This window comes from Crocodylus siamensis, chromosome 2, assembly GCF_052110815.1.
Source record: "Crocodylus siamensis isolate JL-2025a chromosome 2, ASM5211081v1, whole genome shotgun sequence".
In the NCBI taxonomy this organism is placed as follows: domain Eukaryota; kingdom Metazoa; phylum Chordata; order Crocodylia; family Crocodylidae; genus Crocodylus; species Crocodylus siamensis.
In genome coordinates, this window is record NC_143396.1 from 236736104 (window position 1) to 236760554 (window position 24451).

The 24451-nt window shown below is 41.7% G+C and overlaps 1 protein-coding gene across 4 annotated transcripts in view; it reads left to right on the forward strand.

The window, feature by feature from the left end:
- FMN1 (formin 1) overlaps positions 1-24451 on the forward strand; it is a 251494-nt gene that overhangs the window by 10755 nt on the left and 216288 nt on the right. For 3 of the 4 annotated variants that reach the window (XM_090033495.1, XM_090033496.1, XM_090033492.1), the window contains exon 3: positions 12475-12507. The exons of the other annotated variant lie outside the window; for it this stretch is intronic. In XM_090033495.1, coding sequence (XP_089889621.1) covers positions 12475-12507 — 33 coding nt within the window. The remainder of the gene's footprint in view (positions 1-12474; positions 12508-24451) is intronic. 4 annotated transcript variants of the gene reach the window in all.

A 24451-nucleotide genomic window follows, 5' to 3' on the forward strand; every position in this document is an offset into this window, starting at 1 on the left:
AATACAAGTACTATCCTGCTGTGGAGAGTTTTACTCTGCAGCAGCACATGTGTATACACTCACATGGCTGACTAGGGCACAAGGGTATAGCCCCACACTGGAACACCTTTATGTCCCAAGCAGCCCCTCTGCATTACCTGGGGGGTGTCGGGGAACAGGGCCCCAAGGTCACGGTGGGCTGAGCGGTTTGGAATGAACAGGCAGGATTAGCAGCGAGGAGTTCTGAGTGGTACGCGGATTCGTTAGGTTTCAAAGTAGATTAGATTTATTGACTTACACTTTGGAGCATAGGCAGAGACGCTTGCTTCGGTTACAGTTACAACGAATTGAATGAACAACAAAGGAGACTGTTGGCCCACGGGGTTCCCGAGTGAGCCCTTGCTTTCTACCCCGAAGGATAGGTGCGGCTGTCCACTCGATAGTCCCAGGACTGGTCAACAGCTTATAAAATAGGAGAACAAATAACAAAACTGTAACACGTAGAAAGTCGTGACGCCAGTCCAAGTGGACAACGAGAAGAAATGGTTGAAGACGGTGAAGAATGATGCCGAGATCAGTGCCGAATACGATGAGATAAAGCCGTAGTTGAAGTAAGTCTGGTTGATCGAAATCGTGGTCAGAATCGATGCCAAAATCAGTCCGGTAGCCAAAAGATCAATACGAGAATGAAGGGGAATCGAATAGCCAATTCACAATGAGGAGGAGACCGGTGGGCCTGAAGCCCTCCAGAAGAGCAGTCCCTGCAGCCTCAGCCTCTGCTCTCTGGATCGATCTCTCCCTGTCTCACAGTCCCTGCCAAGGCAGCCTCTGCTTACAGGTTGAGCACAGTCTCCCCTCACACACCCACCACCACACTGACAGAGAGAACGAGAGAGAACCCAAAGGTGGGGGCTCACAAGCCCTCTATAGCAACCAAGTGGCCAATCGGGTTGCTTGCTCTGAAGAATTTTCTAGTTCTATGAAGTCATGCTCTTAGCCAAACAGAGCATGCCTCTGATTAGATTCTGTATATGACTGAGCATGCGCATGGTGGAAAAGTAAGTCACGCTTGATTGACAAGCCAACAGGTCACCCAAGGGGCACATGCTGGGTACGATGTGGAATTTTCCATAGGCCTTGCCTGCTTGTCTGCGCATGATCAAACTTAACTCTTGTGTTGCCAGCATACATTCAAAATTTGGTCCGGACATGCCCCCTTGCTGTCAACACAGGAGTTTTAAATTTAGTTTTCATTTTTGTCTTCGTTCTCAAATTTTACATTAACGTGAGGGGGTAATTTTGTACACACAAAAACAGATAAACTTCGCAACCTCCGTTTCAAAAATTGAAAAGCAAAGTATAAACAAGTAATGTTAGTCAAAAGCACAACATCATAAGCCAAACAGCAGTACATGCGTTCTTTACTCTGCGGTTTCCGAGCGTCCCAGTTCTAGTTCATTTTTGTATCAAGGAGCAGTATCTCGTCGACTGGCTCGCAGTCTTTCAGTTGTCTTAACCTGTCTTTTGATAAGCCAGATTTTTTCAGCAAAAATCCGAACATTGCCCTTTCCACAGGTGTTCACCATGCGGGCGAGTAGCTGACTCGGAATGACTGGTTCCATCTCTTTGTTGGTGGTAAATTCTGTATCGGCTACTGTTGGCATCGAGTTATTGGTCTCTGATCTACCCATCGAGAATGGGTAGGAAAATTTTCGATCGGGTATTGTCCGGGTTCAGATTCAGGTTCAGTTTGTATCAGTTCGTTTCGTAATTTGCTAGGTTCTGGTTCGTATCATTTGGGTTCATTGCTTGTTGTTGTTGACACATTTGTATTCGCTTTTATGCTTGTCGGTTCATCGGTGTTCGTTCTTGTTGGTACGTTCATGCTGGTTCCCATTGGCGTGGCCACACTGTCTCTCATGCTTGCGTTTGGTTCAGTTTTGTTTTCATTGTCTTTATTCACTCGTATGTCCTCCAGGTGGCACCGGTCCATGCACAGTGGTGGCGACGTAATTGCTGTGGATGGCGCTGTTACCAGAGGCGGGTTCCACATAGGCGGAACCATAGGGGGCGCTGTGACAGGAGGCAGGTTCGGAGTGGGCGGTGACATCAGAGCGGCTTTCGGCATGCTCTCTGCTCTGCCGGCACCATTTTGTAATGGCCGCGCGGCCAGATTTTCAGAGAGTTCTCTTAGTATCACCAAGTACTCTCGGAAAAGGACGTTTATCATCAGACCCTTTTAAGCCCCATCCACCTTTCTTTTCTTCCATCCCGTTGACCACCGGAGCCACTTGCCAGCTGGTGCTGCTCTGACCCAGCTCAACGTGCTGAATTCTTGGGCACATGGTTCAAACGGTGTGCCCAGAAGCAATAAACTCTGGAGCAATAAGTTCCAGAGTTTTGCTTTGCATTAATTGCATGTGCAGAAGTCCCCATAGTGTCAATTTAACTCTTCGTCCTTTTAAGAAAGATAACTGGATTATTGAATTCCCTGAAGTGCATGCTTCTGGAAAATTCCCAAATGCATTTAGATGAAAGCAACTCAGTACAATAAAAATGGTTCTGCAAGTTTATAGAATTTAATAAGATGGCATATGCTTCCTTTGTATACATGCACACATGCACACACACACACACGTAAGTATGTATTTATGTATTTTTAAGCAGTCCTGGGCTTGGCACGTTCTGTTTGACCCCACACCTCAGATCCAGGGCCATGTACTGGATTGAACACAAAATGCTGGCTCTGGTCACAGACGAATTCTGCATGCTGACCCACTCTGACGTGTGGTTGGTTGGAGGAGTCCCTAGTGATTCAGAAATTTGGTTGTGGGGGAGGAGATGCTGACAGTGTTAATTGCCATGCCCCCCAGAGTGGCAGCAATTAACACTGCCACTGCTTCAGGCCCCAACCCAGACAAATTTCCAGACCTGTGGGGATCCCTTTTCCTTGCATTTAATGTGCACCCTAATTTTCCATAGCTAGTTTTGGGGTGAAAGGCGTGGGTTATATGTGGTAAAATACGATAGTTCTGTGGCAAATTCTATTGCCTATTTATTTCATCAAATAAAACTCCTCTTTATATACCCTGCTGGTTCCTAGTATGTTATTGCATGATATTCAAACTGTTTTATGAGTGTTAAATTTCTGTAAGATAGATCTTAAAGGCCTATAAGCATTACAGTGCCTAACTCCTAGGTACCTGGTGCCTTATGGAGTGCTTAAGCCCAAGTTAAGGTTCCAGGCTACTAATGCAATGCAAGAAGGAGTTAACCTCGTAAGGAAGGGGCCCTCAGAAACAAGCGGAGATGAGATGGTGTAAATTAACTTGGACTGAAATGATGGCCAGACAGGTACTTTCTTCTGTGAGAAGCTTTGTGGAGTTTGGTGCCTATGCCTTGTTTTCCTTACCAAATTACTCAGGACTGTAGTGGGTAGAGCACTCAGCTGACATGTGGAACAATGATAGTCTAGTTTGTCCATCAATAAATGTGAAATCGCTTATACAGAGTAGAAATGTTCCAACAGGTGAGAGAATAGCCAATAGCATGGTAGTCATCCTGGGGTGTAAGTGAAATGTGCGCAAAGTCCTGGTCCAAGTAAGGCAGAAGCATTTGAATGGAAGTCTCACACAACCCAAATGCTTTGACCATGCATGCTTTAAGCATTTTTGCTGGCAAGATGAGGGGAGAAACACCTTCTTGGCCTTCAGTTTGAGTGAGAGCTCTTTTGCGTTTGGATGGTCTCAGTGTTTTAGACAGCTTTGCTCACCAGTGAAACTGGAATTAAGTATCAGCAGAGCAGTGGTTTTGAGTGAGTCAGAGGCACCTAAATTCTAGACTTGGGCACCTAACAAGGCAGGTAAGTGCTTCAGTATATTTTTGCACAACTATACTCCCCCCTGTTTAGCCTCTTATTCAAGGTTTGCTTCATCGTTGTTGTTGCTGACTGGTATTGTGGTAGTAACTAGAAACTGCAGTTATGAACTAGAATCTCAAGCAAAGTATCTGATTTGGATCAACTGCTTCATTTTAAAATCAGTGTGATCACATTTTCTGATAGAAACATTACATATACTTTATTATTCAATTGATGACAATGCACTTACTGTAGGTTTGTGTTGGAAGAGTTTTAGCAAAGAAAGTTTTCATGAAAGAAAGCATTGTTTATTGCCAAGATGCAAAAGGAGAAATTAGACTGCTAGCTCTTTGGAGATATCAGTTATTACTTATTATGCTACCCTTTATTGGTGTATAAGAGAGATACAAGACTGCCAGCTCTTTAGAGATATCAGTTATTACTTATTATGCGAGCCTTTATTGGTGTATAAAAGAGATAAAATCAATTCTCTCTGGCACATTATCCGGGGACTTAACTTTCATATGAGGTAATTATAGTTTAGGGTATGTTTAATTATTATAAAATTCTGAAGGGAGCTGTCACACAAAGGATACATGGTACAATTCAGAACCCTGTAGAGCTAGCTCAGGGACTGGAAGTAATAGTGCAATCCTCCACCTGAGCTAATTATACCTGCTGAGTAGCCAGCATTACATGGTGCCATGCAGACACACCCAAATGGATTTGACTATGACACAGGAAAGCATTCTTGTTTGTCTTACCAGAATGATGATGAAATCTTTAGTCATGATGGGCTCTTGTTTACTTAGTTATTTGAATGCATTTGATCTTAACAGTTGTTACTAGGTATAATACTTAACAGCTATAGTACTTAGCAGTTGTTACTAGGTATAGTACTAGGTACCCTGTTAATTCTGCTATGGATTTTATTGTAATGAACAGTATAAGGCAGTGGTGCTCAACCTTTTGGCCCTCTGGGCTGGTTGAGTGTCACAGGACCAGTTTGCAAGCCAGATCGGCTCTGTGCACTAGGATCAGGTTCTGCACCACCTTTGCCCAGCCCTGTGCACTGGGATTAGGATCCAGACTTAATTAGCCCCGTGTATCCTACCTAGTGAGCAGGATCACATTATCCAGCCCACTGGGCTCCACATGTGTCCAGAAATTTGGTAACAGGAAATAGACAGTTAATTGCTCCTGTGCCCCACTTCCAAGTTTTCAGACCCATGAGGAGACCTGCAGTCCGGATGACATGCCTCCATAGGCTGGATTTGGCCTGCAGGCCGGGAGTTGAGCACCCCTCGTATAAAGGATAAGTGAATTAGGGCAAAACTGGTAAATTAGTCACTGGTAGGCATAGCTTGGCTGAAATTAGAGGTTTTATGAGCTAATAGTCACAGGCCAATTTGACTGTAGTTCACATGGTGGAGTTTTAAATTGTTTTACATGTTCTGTCATATATGTTCTGCAACATGACAGATATGTTAAATCATCATAAGTTGGTATCACACATTTTGGCAAGTTACACTAGGTGTTGTTGAGAAGCTGATGTTTATATTAGAAGTCAGCTCACTGCTTGTGAATAATGCATTCGTTTTAAGATTACATATTCCAAATGTCATTCATCTAGAGTGACTGTCACCTCTTTCCTCTTCACTCATGCCTGGTGAAATATAACTAATAAGCAGTGCTGTTGGTTGTGAGCTACATTTCACCTTCACCCTTCTTCTCCTGATGACTAGTTGGCTACCCCTGGGGCTTATGAGCAGACAGCCAAACCCATTCCTTCTCCCCCCAGCACACCCTCAACACTGATGTGATTCTCAAAGGATATAGGCTATCTCTGCTGTTTTCTGGACCTAAGCAGAGGTATATTTCGACCCAGTCAAGAGGGAAAGAATGGAACAGTTTTGAGGGGAGAAAAGGAGCAGAAAGGCAAAAGTGAAGGAGAGAATGGGCAATGGTGGTAAATGGCAAACGGAAAAAGCACAAGAGTGGTGGGAAGAAAAAGCCAGGCTTGCGAATCAAAGAGAAAAGAGAGGTGGGACAACAAGGGAGGGAAAAGTGAGATCAGAAAAATCTGCAGGTACAAATAGGAGAAGTATGATCTTGTGCTAATGCACAAGATTATTTATCCACTCCCAACTATGAGACATTGAGAAAGTAGTGTCATTTTTCTGCACTTCACTTCTTTTGTAGAATTGGGATAAGAATACCTGCCTAGCTCAGAGGTTAAACAACCCTAGGATTTTCTCTTCAAGGTGAAATATTACTGTCAATTTATCATTATTAGATAAAGGGAGACAGGCTGAATTAAAAAAAAGGAGAAAAATTGTGATCACTTCCCATGCTCGTGTTAGCATACATATCTTGAAGAGGTTCTTGGAAGGCATGCTTAATTTCATGTCAACAAATTGTTTTAAACTAGTCAATCCTACCTTTGTTATACTCTGTCCTACATAATTTTAACATAATTTGAAGGGAGAAGCATTTTGTTGTTTACTTTTTCTGCTTCCATTTTTATTTCTATATAGAAATACTGTGACTTTGTGTGACCTGTGGACATAGAAAGAGTATATTCACATTGCTAAATAGGCCTAACAAGATTTTTTTAGGCATTCAAAGCCATGAGAAAATTGTGTATCCCTATAGCTATAAGGTTTTTTCAGTTTTCACATAGAGAGCAGATCAGGTCCAGTTATAAAAGAAACTTTATTTTAAAACCAGTTTTCTGCTCATGGAAAGGATTGATCCATCTACTGAAGAGCCAGAAGGCATGTCTGCATGCTCTGTAAACGACTCTGTTTCTCTTACTGTAGTCTTTCTGTTGCTATTTATTCACCTGTAATTCTGATGCTGTTACATTGTGATGTGACAACCTCTGAAGTGGATTTTAGATTTTACTAACCAGATTTTACTAAACAGTTATTGTTAGATTGGGCCAATTTAGAAGAAATTAAAACCAGGATGAGTCTGCATAGTACAAATAGAATAACAACTTTGGGCTTTCATTTTTGGATCAGTTAGTGAAGCCTGTTGGTTTACTGGAATTCCCTCTCTTGTAACAGATTTTGTACTGCTGTCTTAATCTGCATATATATTGAAGTTAGTTATGTTAGGTCCAGTATTTGAACATGCGTGGCTTAAAAATGAGTCTGACTAAATCCAGGCTCTGAATAACCACAATGTTTGTGAAAATTTATATCTAGGTATGTGGATTTTGTGGCCAGGTTCAGTATAATTACATGACATTTAGTTCAGCTAATACATTCATGCTCTCATCTGTATAATATCCATTTTAATGTATGTTTTCTTACATTCCAGTTCATTTCATGTATATAGGAAAAAGTCCTCCAGCTTTTCTAGGCTGTAAAGAAAATTAGCATATATGTATATGTGGAATATGGTAGAGGCAAATTTTATAAAACTGAATAAATAATGTAGAATAGACAAGTTTTTCTTTTCCTTAGAACCTTTGCTAAGTAGAATGTGCAGAACGTGCTACTCCAGAAGAAATTTTTTATTATGCCTGCTTCTCCTGTTTGTTGGTTGGGTGGTATTTATTTGCTGTATTGTACTTTTGTACTTTTGCCATCCCAGCTGGATAATTGCACATTATGTCACATGTTCCAAAAATAGAATGATTCTTTCTGTAAATATGGAATAGGCAGGACATTTGCTGAGAGATAAATGAGGCTGCAGGTGCCCAGCAGCAATGGCTCTGTTGCTGCCTTGCTAGGAGGACAAAAATGACAGGTGAACTTATAAATGCCTGTCATCAAGTAAATTAGCTGTAGATGTACCTTTACCTGTGACAGGAGAGGAAAGATCAAGCAGATAGTTACTCAGGTGATTACCTCTGAAGAAGGCTTTATGCTGAAAGAGTGGGTAGAGGGTTTTTCATATAGATAGATGAGTTTGAGGGAAGCCCAGGCCTTTGTTGAAATTATTCTGTTTTATCAAAATATCTGGCCTCTAGTGTTTTCTAGGGCTTCATAACTGTTTTGTGAAGCCATTCAGTTTACAGGAATAAGATTATATTTTCTATGAAACCTTGAGGACCCCAATTTTGAATCTTCAGCTTATTTGGGACCAATTTTCTTCAAGTTTATCCACTTACCTTATTACTGGAAAGTCTTTTCTGAAGTAATCTACTTGGCGATCTTTCAGCTGCTTCCTTTCACCCTGTACTCTGCATTAAAATTTAGCAAGGGAAATTTAGGCTGTTTATTAGGTAGAACTTTCTCACAGAGAACAGTTAAGTATTGGAACAAACTACCTAGGTAGGCTGGAGAAGTTGAAAACCACATGGTGTTGGTGGTGGAGGCTTTTGGAAGAGAGACAGAAGTAGGTGCAATGGAAAAGGGATGAAACCCTACTCATGGGAGGAAAAGAGAGAGGGAGTAGAATAAAAAATAGCAGGGGGAAAAATTATCGATGCACCTTTTTGCTGTAATAAAGTGATGAGGTACATGGCTCTTATTCTGAGGTTGGTTAGACAGTTATTGAGGTATGGATGTTCAGGTGGTCTGAAAAAATGGGACCATGTCCCAAAGAATGCCAACTTATTAGACCACCCTAAGTTGTTACAAAAAAATACAGGTACTGTAAACTTAATAAGCCTCTGGTTGTTAGGACACTTATCTAGCTGAGAGGTAGACTCCAGTGACCACACAAATTATTTTTGCAAAGGCTCAACAGGAGTGATTGAGAGCAGCAATTCAAAATATACAGTACCCTCAGGATTTGGACTCTCCCTTGAGAGACAGCAGAGGTGTGAAGCCCTCCAAGCACAGAAGGAAATTAAAAGTGTTTCCTACATCCTGGGTTAGTGCTCCAATCACTGTGCTGTTGGATAAAATGAATAGTAGAGGGTACAGCCAGCTCCTTCTCTGGTGGCTTTTAAATCTATGCATGGGGGTGGAGGTTGTGTGGGGAGGGAATCCAGTCAAGCTTGCTCCATGCCAGCAGGCTCTATCCACTTTCTAGCCTGGGGCATTGAGCATGACCCCAGACCAGCACCCATATCAGTCCTGTGAGCTGCATGCTGCTACTGTAGGGCTGGGCTGGGGCCATGCTCCATGCTCCGGGCTGCAGCATTGTCACAGCTTGTGAGCCTGCTGGCACTGAGCAAGGGTAAGGGGGGCAGTCAAGGGATTAGAACCTGCATGGTGGTTGGAGAGGAAGATGGCAGGATGCAGAGGTGGTGAGGAAGGCAAGCAGGAGCTGTGGCTACAGCTCTGACCCCAGGTAGACTGCAAGGCCAGAAGGGACATAGGAAGATCATTGGGCCCAGCCCCCTGCACCAAGCAGGAAAGATAACTGGGGGTCAGGTGACCCCAGCAAGGTGCCCGTCCAGTCTCCTCTTGAAGATTTCCAGGGTAGATGATTGCACCACCTCTGGAGGCAGCTTATTCCACAGTCTGGACACCCTGACTGTGAGGAAGTTTTTCCTAACGTTGAGCCTGAATTTATCTTCCAGGAGTTTGTGGCCATTACTCCTGGTTTTCCCCTCGGGTGCCCTGGTGAACAGTTGTTCACCAAGCCCTTGATGTACTCTCCTAGTGTAGCGGTAAGCTGCTAACAGGTCCCCTCTCAGCCTTCTTTTCCTCAGGCTGAAGAGTCCCAGATCCCTCAGCCTTTCCTCGTATGGCTTGCTTTTTAGGACTCTGATCATACAGGTGGCTCTTCTTTGGACTCCCTCAAGCTTGCCCACAGGTAGGAGCTGGAGCCTGAGCCACAGCAACTGACTGCTCCCCTGCCATAACCCCACTACTCTTGTATTCAATCCTAAAATGAGGCCCTCCTCCCTGTATTAGAATTGAGTAAATATGATATTTTCTTAATTCTAATTATTAAATTTAATTTACTTGCTTTAATGCAGTAACAGGGTCTGCAGGCTCTGGATTGGGAGCAGTAGTAGAATGCTTTTAAGTGGGTCTTTAAAATTATAGGGATTTTTTCACTGAACAACTTTTAAAGACCTCTGTTGGATATATATATAACTACCTCTCCCAAGATGATCAGTTAAATTGGTACTCTGAAGTCAGGTAGAAGACAGGGCAGAATTGCACCTTATAATTTAACTAATTCATAGATGCATACGTTTTCATAAGCAACAGCTTACTTTGTCAGACACTATGACAAAGTTATTTTTATAAATAAAATAATTTGTTTTAGTCTACAAGATGCAAATCTGCCCTGCCTTCTACCTTATCATTTTTAGAATTGCTTAAAGGCACATTTGCCTATTAAAATTTTGTAATTTATAAAATAGCTTCTCTTAACCTCAGGCATTTCTGTGTACATCTTAGTCATATTAAAACAACCATTTGGAATGACAGTTCAAGCTATAACAAGACATTTATTCTTATGTAGAAATGTCTGAAAATAAATATTCTTACAGTTACTTTCCCTGCATTTAATGAGGGGAAAGTCAGAGCGTTTCTTACTCAACCAGAAGTTTTCCTGGGCAAGCACAGAGTCATGACCAAAGCTTGGTGAATAGTTGAGTTGTACCATTTGTACAATACAGCTCTGTGGATATGAGGATGTATTAGTGACATCTAGTGGTTGAAGCAGAAAGCTGCATGACAAAATAGCAGAGAAGGAAATGTAAGGAATTCTTCAGGAAAAAGTGTGTTTTGAGAATGACAGCACAAGGAATAATAACTGAGGGGGGTTTATTTACAGAAAATATAGTATAATAGCTAAAATGCAGCTATGTTTATATCAGAAGTTTGCAGTTATTGAAATTTTGCTACACATAACTTTCAGCTTTCAGCGGAGAGCATAGTAGCTTCTAATTGTTTATGTAGTATCTTGAGAAGAAAGTGGGCTATGGAGAACTATCCTGGAAAGTTCTCAGGCAGAATTATCCAAAAAAGCTGAGTTAACTTGGAAGAAGAAAGCTTGGCATTAGCTTAAATTGATTTTTTAACTTGAGGCTAAATTAATTTTTCAGAGTACTTTGGACATCTCTGCCTTTCCTGGCCACAAAACCAAAGAAACAACCAAAAAAACCAAACCTCAAGCAAAATCATCTAACTCAGTTCAGAGCCTAAGAGAATGTAGTATTTATATTTAAGCTTGTGCCTTTCACTTTCAGGGCACAATGCAAGGCTCATATATTTAGCTTGTACTAGGTGGAGGAAGTAAAAGGAAGGTGGAGAGAATGGGAGGATTTTTGATTTAGATGAATGTTGTTTTAACTTTTTTATAAGTATATTTGGACTTGTAAAAGTTAACTTTTTGCACATAAAGTTAAATACGACTTGTATTTGGTATAAGTATTAATATATGAAGAGAAACAGCATGTATTCTACAATGGCTAATTGAGGTTTAATAATTGTACTTTTGCTCATACTAAACTTTACAAAGAATCCTGCTATGAATCATCAGCTTAATTTAGAAGGATGTGTAATGTATTGTTATAATTGTCTGCATTCATCTGCATACAAATAGCTTGCTTTCTCTTGATATGACAACTTTATGACAATAATTTTTACACAGGAACATATGCTAAATCCTTGTGTAAAGCATGCAAGTTGTCCAAAGTTATTCTTACATTATGGTAGGTGTGTTGTCCATCAGGGAAATATGTACAGGTTGTAGCATGTATTGCATAGACCATTGGCAACACATAGTGGGGTGATGCATGTGCACCCCCTGAGATTGGCTGTGCATCCCTGGAAGCACCAGCTGTGAAACTGGAAGTGTTGCGCCACTGGCACAGTGATTGGCCGCTGGGGGACCTCGCAGTTGGCCCCCAGCTGGTGATTGGTGGCTGGGAGACCCCAGACTTGGGAGACACCAGTCACCCATGGCGTAGACAACAGTTGAGATAGTTCAGTTGAGGATACACTTCAGTTCACTTGTAACATTACATGTGCTTTAATTCTACCAGCAGCTGTTGCATTGGATTTGCATGCTAGCTCATAGAAAATAAATAGTAGTACAGTCCCTATTTGTTAATAAACCAATCCCTTCTTCCTTAAAAAAGTAAATAAAAGAGAGATCCCACCCCAATCATTTGCCTTTCTAATCAAGGTATTCAAATCTGTGAAAAAAATGCAAAGCACAATTTCTGGTCTGAATCAGATTCCTTGTCCTGCTAAGGACATCATGCAAGGCAGTCAGGAGTGAGTTTCATGACCTTCATTTCCAATTGAAAACTTTAAAATTGTAGATGTGTAAGAGAGAGTTAATGATTACACAATGAGTTGTGTGTCACTTTAGGAGGTGACTCTGACAGACATACTTGCAAGTTCATTTTACTATCAAGTGTTTCCTTATTGGGGCAATGGTTAACTGTTTTTCTTTTATGGTATATTTTGCAAGTAGTGTTAAAAGATTTCATTTTTTAAAAGTACTTGCTCTTGACATTTTAGTAGAAACAGTAAATTTTTAACACCAATTAACAGAAAGTAAGCAATTCATAAATTGTTCACAATTTTTTCTGATAATGATTGAGATGTTTTGAATAACAATGATAAGTAATGATGTTCTTAGGATTGCTGCTACTTCACATGAAATCCACAGAGGTACACCCAGTATATTGAACAAATGTGAAAATATGAATATGCTGTTTGAATCTAAAATACACTCTTGCTTATTTATGCTTTTGTCTCTAGCTCACCTAAAACTTTACCAGGAGGGACCAGCAGGTGGGTAGAAGAGTATATTTTGTCGTCCATGTGTGTCTAGTCCTTGTTCTCTCTTGTTACTTTAAAAGCACAGTGTATGTTAGTTATAACCTCTTCATAATGAAAAGATTTAAAAAGGACATATATGCAGGCCCTGTCAGAGTTTTGAGGTAAAAATAAATCCTTGCCCTTGACATTTTGCAGCATGGAAGAACCAGAATTTCCAGAATTGTAAATATTTATAGTGCTTACCTGATGACTTCAGCTTCTTCCACCACAGTCCATTTACAGGTGTCCGACTACATTAGTTTCTCTCACTAAAAGACCATGACAAATAGTCCATGTGTGAGTGGCAAATATCGCAATACCAAAATTTTGAAGTGACTGGCAAGACAGCACAGAACTGTCATATTTTTAGTCTCTGAACTTCCTTATTTTATTTATTTATTTATCGATACAAATGCCTCTCAAGTAAAAGATAGCTAGTATATTTTAATTGGCTTTGAACTACATTGGTTATAGCTATTTTGTCCTAAAGTTTTTTAAAGCAAACAATAAGATCACTGTCAAAATGAGGTCAAAAAGGGTGTCCCTGTAAATGATGGGTACAGACTTCACAACCTCTGCTGTTTGCTTACCAAGGATATATCTAACAAGTGCTGATACAGCACTCGAATTTAAGCCAAAATCCAAGCAGAATTAAGTTAATTAAAAGTTTAACTATACTGGACTAGCATTTTTTTTGTCCAAATACTGCATATTGCAGAAGCACCAATTTTGGTTTTGTACATTCCCTTTTTTTTTAGTTTGAATGCAGTAAACTTCTGGTAGCTTTTATTTTATATTTTGTATTTTAAATTGTTAGTGCATTATATTTAATACCATTCTCAAGAATAATGGGTTTCAAAACAAAAGAAAAAGGCAAAGCATCTCATTCTGAACATGTCCATAAAAACCCCACAAAAAACTGAGCATTCCTGGAATTTTTTCTACTTCCAAACCAAAATTCAGATGAAATTCATGTGATTTTGCTGAATGTTTCAATTTGAACAGAACTGCATAATCTGATAGGATATGGTTGAAATTTTTCTCACAAGCTCAAATTTGTTCTACTACATTCATGATTTGTGTCAACTAATTTTGGAGAAGTTTTTTATAGCTTGAATAAATAGGAATTCAAAAGCTCGTTGAAAATATAATTGCGAAACTCCAGTATCAAATTCTATAAAAATAAAAGTGTTCATGTTCTCTCCTGCCCAGGGCAGGGGGTCAGACTACAAGATCTACAAGGTCCCTTCCAACCCTACATTTAAGAATCTATGAATCTACAGCAAAAGAACAATATAGAAGTGCCAAGAAAGATAAATATTTAGAGAAATACAATATTAACTGTGGCAGAGAACAAATTCTACTGGGAAATTTGGCATTGGAAGAATTGAAGAACACTAAGGAATCAGATGAAAATTCTGTCAAATTCTTGCTCAATAATTTTAAATTTGGTCTAAATATGGTTTGGAGCTTTGTTGTAGCTGTGGTGTTCCAAGAAGTGTACACGAAGCAGGGGGTTGTTGTGATATCTTTTACTGAACCAACTATACAGTTGGGAGAAGTGTTGAATAAGCTTTCTGATCCAGAGTTTGGAAGAATGTCATTTTGTGCCTGAAAGTTTGTCCAACAGTCTCTCTGAACTGTAGAATTAGTCCAGTAAAATTTACCAGAAGAAAACTATTGCCTCTTCCTAATTCATATTGATTTCCTTTCTTTTTTTGCAAATTTTTCAACTTAGCTGCAGGAATTTTTTACCTAAACCAAAATAAACTCTCTTTTACCTCTCAAATCTGAATTCAAAATATTTAGTCAAAAATACAAATACATCTTCTTGGCACATAAGAACAAATCAAAAAAGCCAAGTTTGTGATTCTTTTAAATTGCTTTCTGTGCCTACTTTGTCTTCAGTGCTTATTTAAAAAAATAAGCAGAACATCCTGTCCTTTTGAAGTCACTGTGATTGTGAAACTTTGTGTCGAAGTTCCATTTAATATTCCTTTGCTTGTCATGCAATCTGTCTAATTTGAATGCATGCAATATTGTACCTAAGATGCTTTAAGGCTCATATAGTTGATGCCTTTCTAACAATTTTTGGTGCCCTGTAATATGAGTTAATCAAGAGCTGCTTGGAATTTGTTTTATGTTGTCCTGGTCTCGTTTTCTGAAGTTTTTGGAAGCAGGCCTCTTAATATGCTATCATAAAATACTAAAACAAGTGAATTGCTAACTACTATGTGTTACAATATTAATATCTTAATGAATATAAAATCAGAAATCAGTACTGTCAGTAAATCTCATATCCTTCATTCATCTGGTTATGTCTAAGTTCTTGATCATATTTAGGGCCCTACCAAATTCATGGGGGAAATGGATGTGCTGCAGATCCTTTAATCTTGCAGGTTCCCCTGCACACCCTCCTCCACCACTGATGTTCATCTTGGAGTCAGTAATGACTCCAAGATCCCTTTCTGCCTCCGTGCTCTCAAGAAGGGAGTTTCCCATCTTATAAGTGTGCTGCTGGCTACTGCTGCCCAAGTGCAGGACGCTGCACTTGTCAGTATTGAAACGCATCCTGTTTTTGTTAGCCCACCCCTGCAACCTATCCAGGTCTTGCTGCAGTCTTTCCCTCCCTTCTAGTGTGCTCACCTCACCCCAAATTTTGGTATCATCAGTAAATTTAAACAGGTTGCTTTTCACCCCATCGTCCAAATCGCTGATAAGGAAATTGAACAGCACGGGCCCAAGGACTGAGCCCTGAGGGACTCCACTGCCCACTTCTCCCCCGGTCAGATATGACCCATCCACCATCACCCTCTGAGTGCAACACTTCAGCCAATCTGTAATCCATCTGACTGTGTAGGCATCAATGCCACAGTCACCCAATTTTTTAATGAGGTTGGGGTGGGAGATGGTGTCAAAGGCCTTGCTGAAGTGCAGAAAGACTACGTCCACAGCAACACCTGTATCCAATGCTTTTGTGACCTGATCATAAAAGGCAATCAGGTTGGTCTGACATGACCTGCCCCTAATGAAACTGTCTGGCTGCCCTTGAGCATCATCTCTGAGGCCAGCCCATTGCAGATGTGCTTCATGATGATCTTCTCAAAGAATTTCCCTAGGATTGAGGTAAGACTGATGGGCCTGTAGTTGCCCGGGTCCTCCCTCCTCCCTTTTTTAAAGATGGGGACCACATTGGCTATCTTCCAATCATCTGGCACCTGGCCTGAGCACCATGAGTGCTTGTAAAGCCGTGCCAAGGGCTCTGCAATAACCCCAGCTAGCTCAACACCCTGGGGTGGAGAGCATCTCGACCTGCTGATTTGAACACACCCAGCCCCTTCAGAAGCTCTCTAACCCGGTCCTCCCCAACCTGAGGTCTGGAGGCATTCCCCTCGAGTCTGTCTTGCATCACGGTGGGGAAGTCCTGGTCCCTGCCCAAGAAAACGGAGGTGAAGAATTGGTTAAAGAGGTCTGCTTTCTCCTCTGGCACAACCACCAGATTGCCCAGAGGATCTTGTAGGGGCCCCACATTTCCCGGTGCTTTCTTCACCCTCCCTATATATTTGAAAAAGGGCTTTTTATTATCTTTGATTTTGGACACAAGTCTTAGCTCTATGTCTGCCTTAACTTTCCTGACAGCCCCCTACAGGCCTGAGCAGAGGAGGTATATTCCTCTTTGGAGATAGCACCCCTCTTCCACTGGTTGTACGCCGCCTTTTTGGCAATCAGACATTCCCGTACACCCTTGGTGAGCCAGGGGGCTTACGGGGACTCCTGCCCCCCATGATTTTAGACATGGCACCACTTTACTTCCCTGCTGGTTAGCAGCAAGCAGCAGGGCCACCAGGGCTCCTCAGCCAATCAGCAGCAGGAAGCAAAAATGGCACCATATTTAAAACCATAGTTTTCGCCTCCCTGCTAATCAGGAACAAGTCACAAGTGTGGCCTCTCCACCAGTCAGTGGTGCGGGAAGCTCATGGGGGGAACCTGCAGGATTAAAGGAGCTGCAGTCCACCCCACTCTGCCATAAATTCGGTAGGGCCTTAATCATATTGTATCAAAGTGGGAACACCTTTGTGTCTCGGTGCCATCCTGTTGGCCTTGATGTACACAAGGGCCCATCTGGCATGGATCAGATTGCCAGTCAGGGTGATAAAACAATGGATTATACTGGCCTCCTACATGGATCCCTCATTTTCTCCTTCAATGCACTGAGCCATCTTCTCCCTGCTATAGCTTGTCTTTTATCTCCCCTCAGTTTCTTGTTCAAGTTATATGCTCAGATATAAGCACGTGTTGTCACCTCTTTAATCTCCTTCCCCATAGATGAATTCTCTCAGACTAATCAGTTCATGATATTCTAAGTTCCCATTCACTTTACAGTCTATTCAAGATTTGTTTATTTTTAGTTTTGCTTGAGATCCTACCTACCTTTCATCTTCTGACCTGGCATGGCTTCTCTAATTTCTAAATAGTGTAACAAAAGAGTAAAAACTGTGTTGTCTAAAAATCTATGTAGATCAAAAATCATTATCTTAAATCTCCCATTGTTATTTCCCTGCTGTTAAGCTCTTCATAGTATGGATTTCTTTATTTGTCTTTGAAGTAGCATGGACACATAAGATGCTATATATACACGATTCATAAATATACAACAACAAGATTTCAATAACAAAACCCAAGATGAGTAAAAAGACAATGTCTCGTGCATCCTCCTTCAGAGCTTGTTGGGTTTCCTTTACTGTGTGATGATGACATATTTTATAAATCCAGTTTTTCCATCCCTAATGGTACATTTGAATATCATTCTGTTTGAGTGAGACCAAGATGTAGCTGAGAGCATGTATGTTGAATAAGATAGAAGTGATAAGGCAGGCTGGAAAAATCCACCAATTACAGGCAAAATTACAGCTTTTCCTCTGAAGATGGATTCACCACTGGTCAATGGAGCTCACCATTTGGAGGACTTATTGCTCCCAGCTATTGTTAGGTAATCTAATACCAATGATAAAAAGAGCAGAACTTTTTCACTCCTACTTTGGGGTTCAGACTTTACTACCATAATTCATTCTTCTGTCAGCTCAGATTTTAATAGATCAGGCTAACCCTTGAATTCATTTTGAAATTGAGACTACTGCAGAACAAGACTAAACAGGGTTACCATTGTCAGCACATGGCATTGTGTTCTGTCTGTTGTTCTAGATGGGAGTTGGAGGAATTGCATTTGATCTATAAAACTTTATGATTTAGGGCCCCCTGTTTGAGAAACTCCTTCTCTCACCAGGCAATAAAAACAGATATTTACACAGAAACGCCTTTTGTTTTTATAAGGAGGGGAATTTCTGATGGCATGTTGTCCAGGTTCCTTGCCCACTTGAATTGAAATCAGCTTTTTGGTATGCCCTTAAGAGCACCACATTCAGGTTATTTATTGTAGCATGTGTTTGGGGACAACTGAAATATGTTTTAGAGATCTGCTGTGTGTTCAAGTACATTGTAGGTGGGCAATTATTTTTGCTTTTTTTGCGTTTTAAGCAAGTTCACTATTTTGGTTGTAATGTAGCAGTTTGGGCTATATTCTGTGGTTGCTCTCTGCATTGCTTTTACACATATTAACCTTCATTAACTATCAGGATACACAGACAAAGTTTTTACCAGCTGGTGTGTCCCCTTAAGAAAGAGCAGCCATCCCTGTTAAAGATAGTCAGCTGTGGGGCATTATGCTTTCCAGAGAGTATTGCACTGGGGGCTAAAGCTCCCAGAAGAGAAAGCAGAAACAAAAAGAGCAAACTGTGAGGGAGGAAACACTGAGTTTGTTAAAGAAAATGCAAGGGATATTTAGTCCTTAAGTTGGAGAATGCCAGCTCCATTTTATCCTTAAAACTTTGTGCCAAGAGCTTGGGAAGCTCTCTCTGCTTTGCAGCACATTGCATTACCTCATGTCAGCTCTTGCTTAGTTTTTTATAGAGTTGAGAAATTATTATTCTAAACTATAATAGTATTAAATAATATAGTTATAAGTTTGTTCTTTAAGCAATTCTCCAGTCTCAAGTTTTTAAAAAATATATGATCTAGTGAAATAGTTAACCCTTAAATCCAAACATTCTGAAGTGTTGGGTATAGGTCCTACAGTACAATTTTGGGTCATCCAAATAATATATTTTGTAAATATTACTTTTCTCTGAATCTTTCTATGTTTTCTTTTTATAGCTGAATGGGCATTTTCAGCATTTTTGGCAAATATTAGATAATGTAATTAAGGAAAAAAGCCTACTTCCTTAGCTAAATTCTGCTTACATAATATAATTAGGGAACAAAGTAATAATTGCCTCTACTCTAATTCATTTACGTAATGATTAAAGTGTATTTTCTGTCTCAAGAAATAAATTTCAAGGCCTTATATTCACAATAGACATTGAGAGACATTGGTTAAAGATTAAAGTTGTTAGGAACTCATTAGTATTGAAATCAAACTTTTCATTAGAGAAACGCATGTATGAATTGTCCTTTTTTAAACCTAAGCCAATCAAAATACACACTTTTACAAAAAACACAGACACCTATGTTATATTTCTCATTTCTACTCTAAGCCACTGAGGTACTGGAGCTGTTGAAAAGTCACATTTTCTTAATGTTTGCAAGTTTTCATGAAAAATGGCCAAAAAAAAATTCATTAAACACCAACTTAAAATTACCGACCCTTGAGTGAATGCCACACTTGGAAAAACAGTATGTGAGCAATGTAATAGATTTAACATTGTGTGTAAGGTACAAATCTGAACTTCACAGTAAATACCTTTATAAATAGGGACCTACTTAATTCATGATTTCACAGATACCACAAAATCCAAGATTATCTGTAAAATCCACAAAACCAACAACAAGAAATAACTCAAGAAAAATAAAATGCTGGATCCCCAGTGGGGGAAGGCACTGGCTAGTGGGGCTACATGAAGGGCAGCAGACAAAATGGCCACTGTCCCCTTGTCCCTCCTCTCCAGCCAAGGCCTCTCTGCCAGTTGGCACCAAGGGGTGGAGCCACATGAAGGGGAGCCAGCAGTGAAGAAGGTGACTGCTTCCTCATCCCTTCTCCCCCACAAGGCCTCTCTGCCAATCAATGTCAAGGAGTGGGTCAGCAATCAAGATGGCAGCTGCCCCTTGTCCCTCCTCCCCCTTCCACTGAGGCTGCTGTAAAATGGCCACAGAATAAAGAATGAGAACTTTATTTTGTGGTCAACTTGCAAAAATTGGTAAGTCACCCTATTTATAAATGGTTTCAAATATATTATGGCTGTATTTTGCTCCTATCTCTTTTGTCTATAAACTAAAACTTCACTTTTTTTACTTTTCCATTTTAACTCTAGGTTCTAATTTTAGTCAAATTCAGAACATTTTTTAGACATGACAGTTAAGAAAAGTATTTATGGATGTCTGTTGTGATGATCATGATGGAGGCCATTCAGTGTCAAAGCAATTAAGAAATTATACACAGGGGTACAGTTTACTGACAATGAAGATTAGCCATGTTTGGGACTTGGCAGCCTTTTAAATCACAGAGAAAAATTACACTTCACTTGAAGACAGGAAATGAAAAATGCTGCAATTAAAATCACAGAGGAAATCTGAGTTAACTGGGCATGTCTACACATGTCCCTGACTGTGCAGTTGGTACAGCACAGTCATTTAGCATCCACAGGTACTGCACAGTTCTGGCAGCACACAGGTAGCTTTCAACCCGACTGCGCAGTAGCAACGCACAGTAGTGTCAGTGTCACAGTTATTGCCCGAGGACGCTACATAGATGTAGCGATGAGCTACATCGCCATAGCTCATCACTATGGCAATGCAGTGTCTTGTGTGGACATGCCCACTGTAACTTAAGCAGAGCGGTGTGACTGAAACCACAATTTTAACATGGGGGGAGGGAGGGAGGGTGATGAGTAGGTGTGGCTGAAGCTCCCAGGCCTGCAGGTGGAAGCCGGGAGGGAAATAGACAGAAAGCAGGAACAGGAAAGCAGGCACTCTCTGCAGCTGCTCCCGACAGCTGGGGTCCCTTGTCCAGTGTGGGATACCCAAAGAGACCTTGCAGGGAATAGGTGCTAGAAGTGGGACTTGCCAGCTGCCACTGTTGTCCCTGGCCAACTCCAGAACCCCTTGCAGCTGGAGCAGGACAGAAGTGGTCCTGCAAATTTCTCTATGCCTGGGTCAGCCAGGGAGAGGAGCAGCAGTGACAGACTGGTCCATCCTCTGGGCGAGGTCCCCCTTCTTCCACCGGTTCCTGAAGGCTCTGCAAGCTGCCTGTCTCCACTAGGTTTCCCCTGTTCCTCTCAATCCTGCCCTTTCTCACAGATGACAGTAAAACAAGATATGCTGCCACTTTCACAAGAACATTCTTGGCTTTGTGGAATATTGACAATTTTTTCCTGTAGCCAAATAATTATTTGACTGGTCAGTTGACCAACTTCCCCACAAAAATATGTTTTCTTGTGTTAGTGTTTAGCTACAGAAACCTGCAGGGGACACTTCTTTGGGGAGTTTATATTTTTAAAGTATGCAAGTAAAAGACGACTTGTATATCTAGTTATGTAATATACATATTAATTATTTTCTTTTTAAATGAATGAGTATAAAATAAGTGCAGTTATGGTACTTTATCTCTTGTGGTAGACCTAAGAGAAAAGCATTATCTTGCTGATACACCAGTGACCACCCCAAGTTAACTCATTGTTTGGTAACATAATCACTTGGGTTTCCAGTCTCCTTAAAGACATGTCTATATCACCTCCCTTCTGAAACAAGAACTTCCCATTGAAAAACAAGATTTGCCCACCTGACCCTTCCCAGCAGTTAGGCAATGTACTGCTGAACATAATAAAATAGAATGAATTGGAAATAAAGCCTCTTTATAGAGCATGAATAGTGTTTGTCCCTTGTTTCAGGCTTCTTTTGAGTTAGAGATTTCAAATCCACAATAATGAGAGGTAAAAGAATAGCTGGATTGTCCCAGTATAGATATAAGGCTGTACAAAGATTTGGTCACTGATTCGATTTGGAGGAGATTCAGCCTGATTCGGCAGCCAAATCTTCAAGTCCAATCAAATCAGGAGAGCCAAAGGTCAAATAGAATCCAAAGCCTCAGAATTGATTCAGAAAAGATTCAGAGAGATCTGGAGATTCAGGTCACCCAGGGAAAGGCAGGCACAGCCAGGCAGCTGCAGGTTCTCCCGTGGCTCCTGTGGCTGTGCTTGCCTCTCCCCAAGTGGGGCGCCGTGGAAGAAGCCCCCATGGCTGCCCTCCCTGGCCCCATCCCCTATCTGGCCCCAGCTTCCCGGCACTTTTAAAAAAAAAAGGCCCACCCTTACCAGATGCAGCAGCAGGGATCAGGGTCTCTGAGGGCAGAGCCTGCTTGCACAGTGTGGGATAGCGGGGGACAGCGGGGATCACCCCACCCACCTGGCACCCACACAGCAGCTGCCCCATGGCATGGGTGCAGCACAGCTCAACGGGGTGCTGCACACTGTCTGGGAGCTGGGGCCACTGAAGCTGAGCAGTCCTGGGCTCTGGCTGACTGCTGGAGCTGCCTCAGCAACCAGACAAGGAGCTGAGCCACACTGCACCCATGTGATGCAACAGCCAGGTGGCGGGGGTGATCCCTGCTGCCCCCCACTGCCCTGCGCTGCATGGGGGGGAGATCTGCCATGAGCCCTCAGAGACCTGCTGCTGCAGCCGGTGAGTGCAGGGTTTTTTTGTTTTTTTTTAAAGTGCTGGGAGGCTGGGGCCGGGCAGGGCAGCCTTGGGGCTTCTCCCGCGCCTCCCCCCGCTCAGGGAGACGCAGGCACAGCTGGAAGAGCTGCGGGAGAACCTACAGCCACCAAACTGTGCCTGCCTCTTCCCGGCCAATCTGAATCTCCAAATCAGATCAAAATCTCCAATTCCGATTCAGCTGAATCAAATGAGGACAGTGATTTGAATCACCAAATCGAATCACTGTCCTGTGAATCTGCCGAATCAGCCCTGAACCATTTTTATTGTCCTCCACTGGACTCTCTCCAGTTTGTCCACATCCTTTCTGTAGTGAGGTGCCCAAAACTGAATACAGTACTCTAGACGTGGCCTCACCAGTGCTGAATAAAGGGGAATAATCACTTCCCTTTACCTGCTGGCAACACTCGTACCAATGCAACCCAGTATGCTGTTAGCTTTTTTTGGCAACAAGGACACACTGTTGGCTCATATTCATCTTATTGCCCACTGTAACCCCCAGGTCCATTTATGCAGAGCTGCTGCCCAGCCAGTCAGCCCACAGCCTGTACTGTTGCATGGGATTATTCCATCCTAAATGCACTTGTCATTGTTGGACCTCATGAGAGCCCTTTTGGCCCAATCTTCCAATTTATCTAAGTTACTCTGAATCCTAGCCCTACCCTCCAGCGTATCTACTACTCCCCCCAGCTTGGTGTCATCTGGAGACTTGCTGAGGGTGCTCTCTATACCATCTTCCAGGTTGGTGATAAAGATATTGAACAAACCGGCCTTAGGACTGACCTCTGGGGTACTCCACTTGATACCAACTACCAACTAGACATTGAGCCATTGATTTCTACCCTCTAACCCCAATGTGGAAGCCAGTTTTCTATCCATCTTACAGTCCATTCATCTAGCCAGTACTTCCTTAGCTTGCCTGTGAGAATATTGTGGGAGACTATATCAAAAGACTTGCTAAAATCATTGTATACCATATCCACTGATCTCCCTGCTTCCACGGAGCCAGTCATCTCATCATAGAAGGCCATCAGGTTGGTCAGGCATGACTTGCCCATGGTGAATCCATGCTGACTGCTCCTGATAAACTTCTTCTCCTTTAAATGCTCAGAAATGGATTCCTTGAGGATCTGCTTCATGATTTTTCCAGGGACAGAGGTGAGGCTGACTGGTCTGTAGTTCCCTGGATCTTCCTTTTTCCCTTTCTTAAATAAGTGCATTATGTTTGCCCTTTTCCAATCATCTGAGACCTGTCCTGACACCCAGAGTTTTCAAAGATGATGGCTAGTGGCTCTGCAATCATATCACCATCTCCGTCAGCACCCTCGGATGCATTCCATACAGCCCCTTGGACTTATATACGTCCAACTTTTCTAAATCATCTCCAACTTGTTCTTTCACCACTGTTGGCTGCTCATCTCCTCCCCAAGCTATGTTGCCTGGTGCAGCAGTCTGGGAGCTAACCTTGCCTGTGAAGAGCCTTTTCTGCATCTTCTCCCACTAGGTTGCTTCCCCCATTCAGTAAGTGACCCACACTTTCCCTGATCCTCCACTCGTTACTGACATACTTGTAGAAAACCTTCTTGTTATCCATCATGTACCCTGCTAGCTGCAACTCCAATTGTACTTTGGCCTTCCTGACTGCATCTCGGCATGCCCGATCAGTACTCTTACACTCCTCCCCAGTTATTGTCCAAGTTTCCACTTCTTATAAGCTTCTTTTTTAATTTAGTTTACTAAAAAGGTCCCTGATAAGCCAAGCTGGTCTTCTGCCACACTTGCTAGTCTTCCTGCACATTGGGATGGTTTGTTCCTGCACACTTAGTAAGGCTTCTTTAAAGTACAACCAGTTCTCCTGGACTTCTCTCCCTGCTCAGTCTGGCTTCCAAGGGGATCCTGTCTAAGAGTTCTCTGAGTGAGTCATAGTCTCCTTTTCTGAAGTCCAGGGTCCTTACTCTGCAGCTCTCCATCCTTACTTTCTGTAGGATCTTGAACTCAATAATCTCATGGTCTTCTATGTTGTAACAAATTATATATTGGTATATCTTTTAAAAGAAACCTACTGGTCTTTTAAAAACTCTTTTTTGAGGATTTACTTTCTTTTCAGCTTGAGTTTGTGTTTACAAGGTTCCATACTTGCCACCTCAAAGACTAA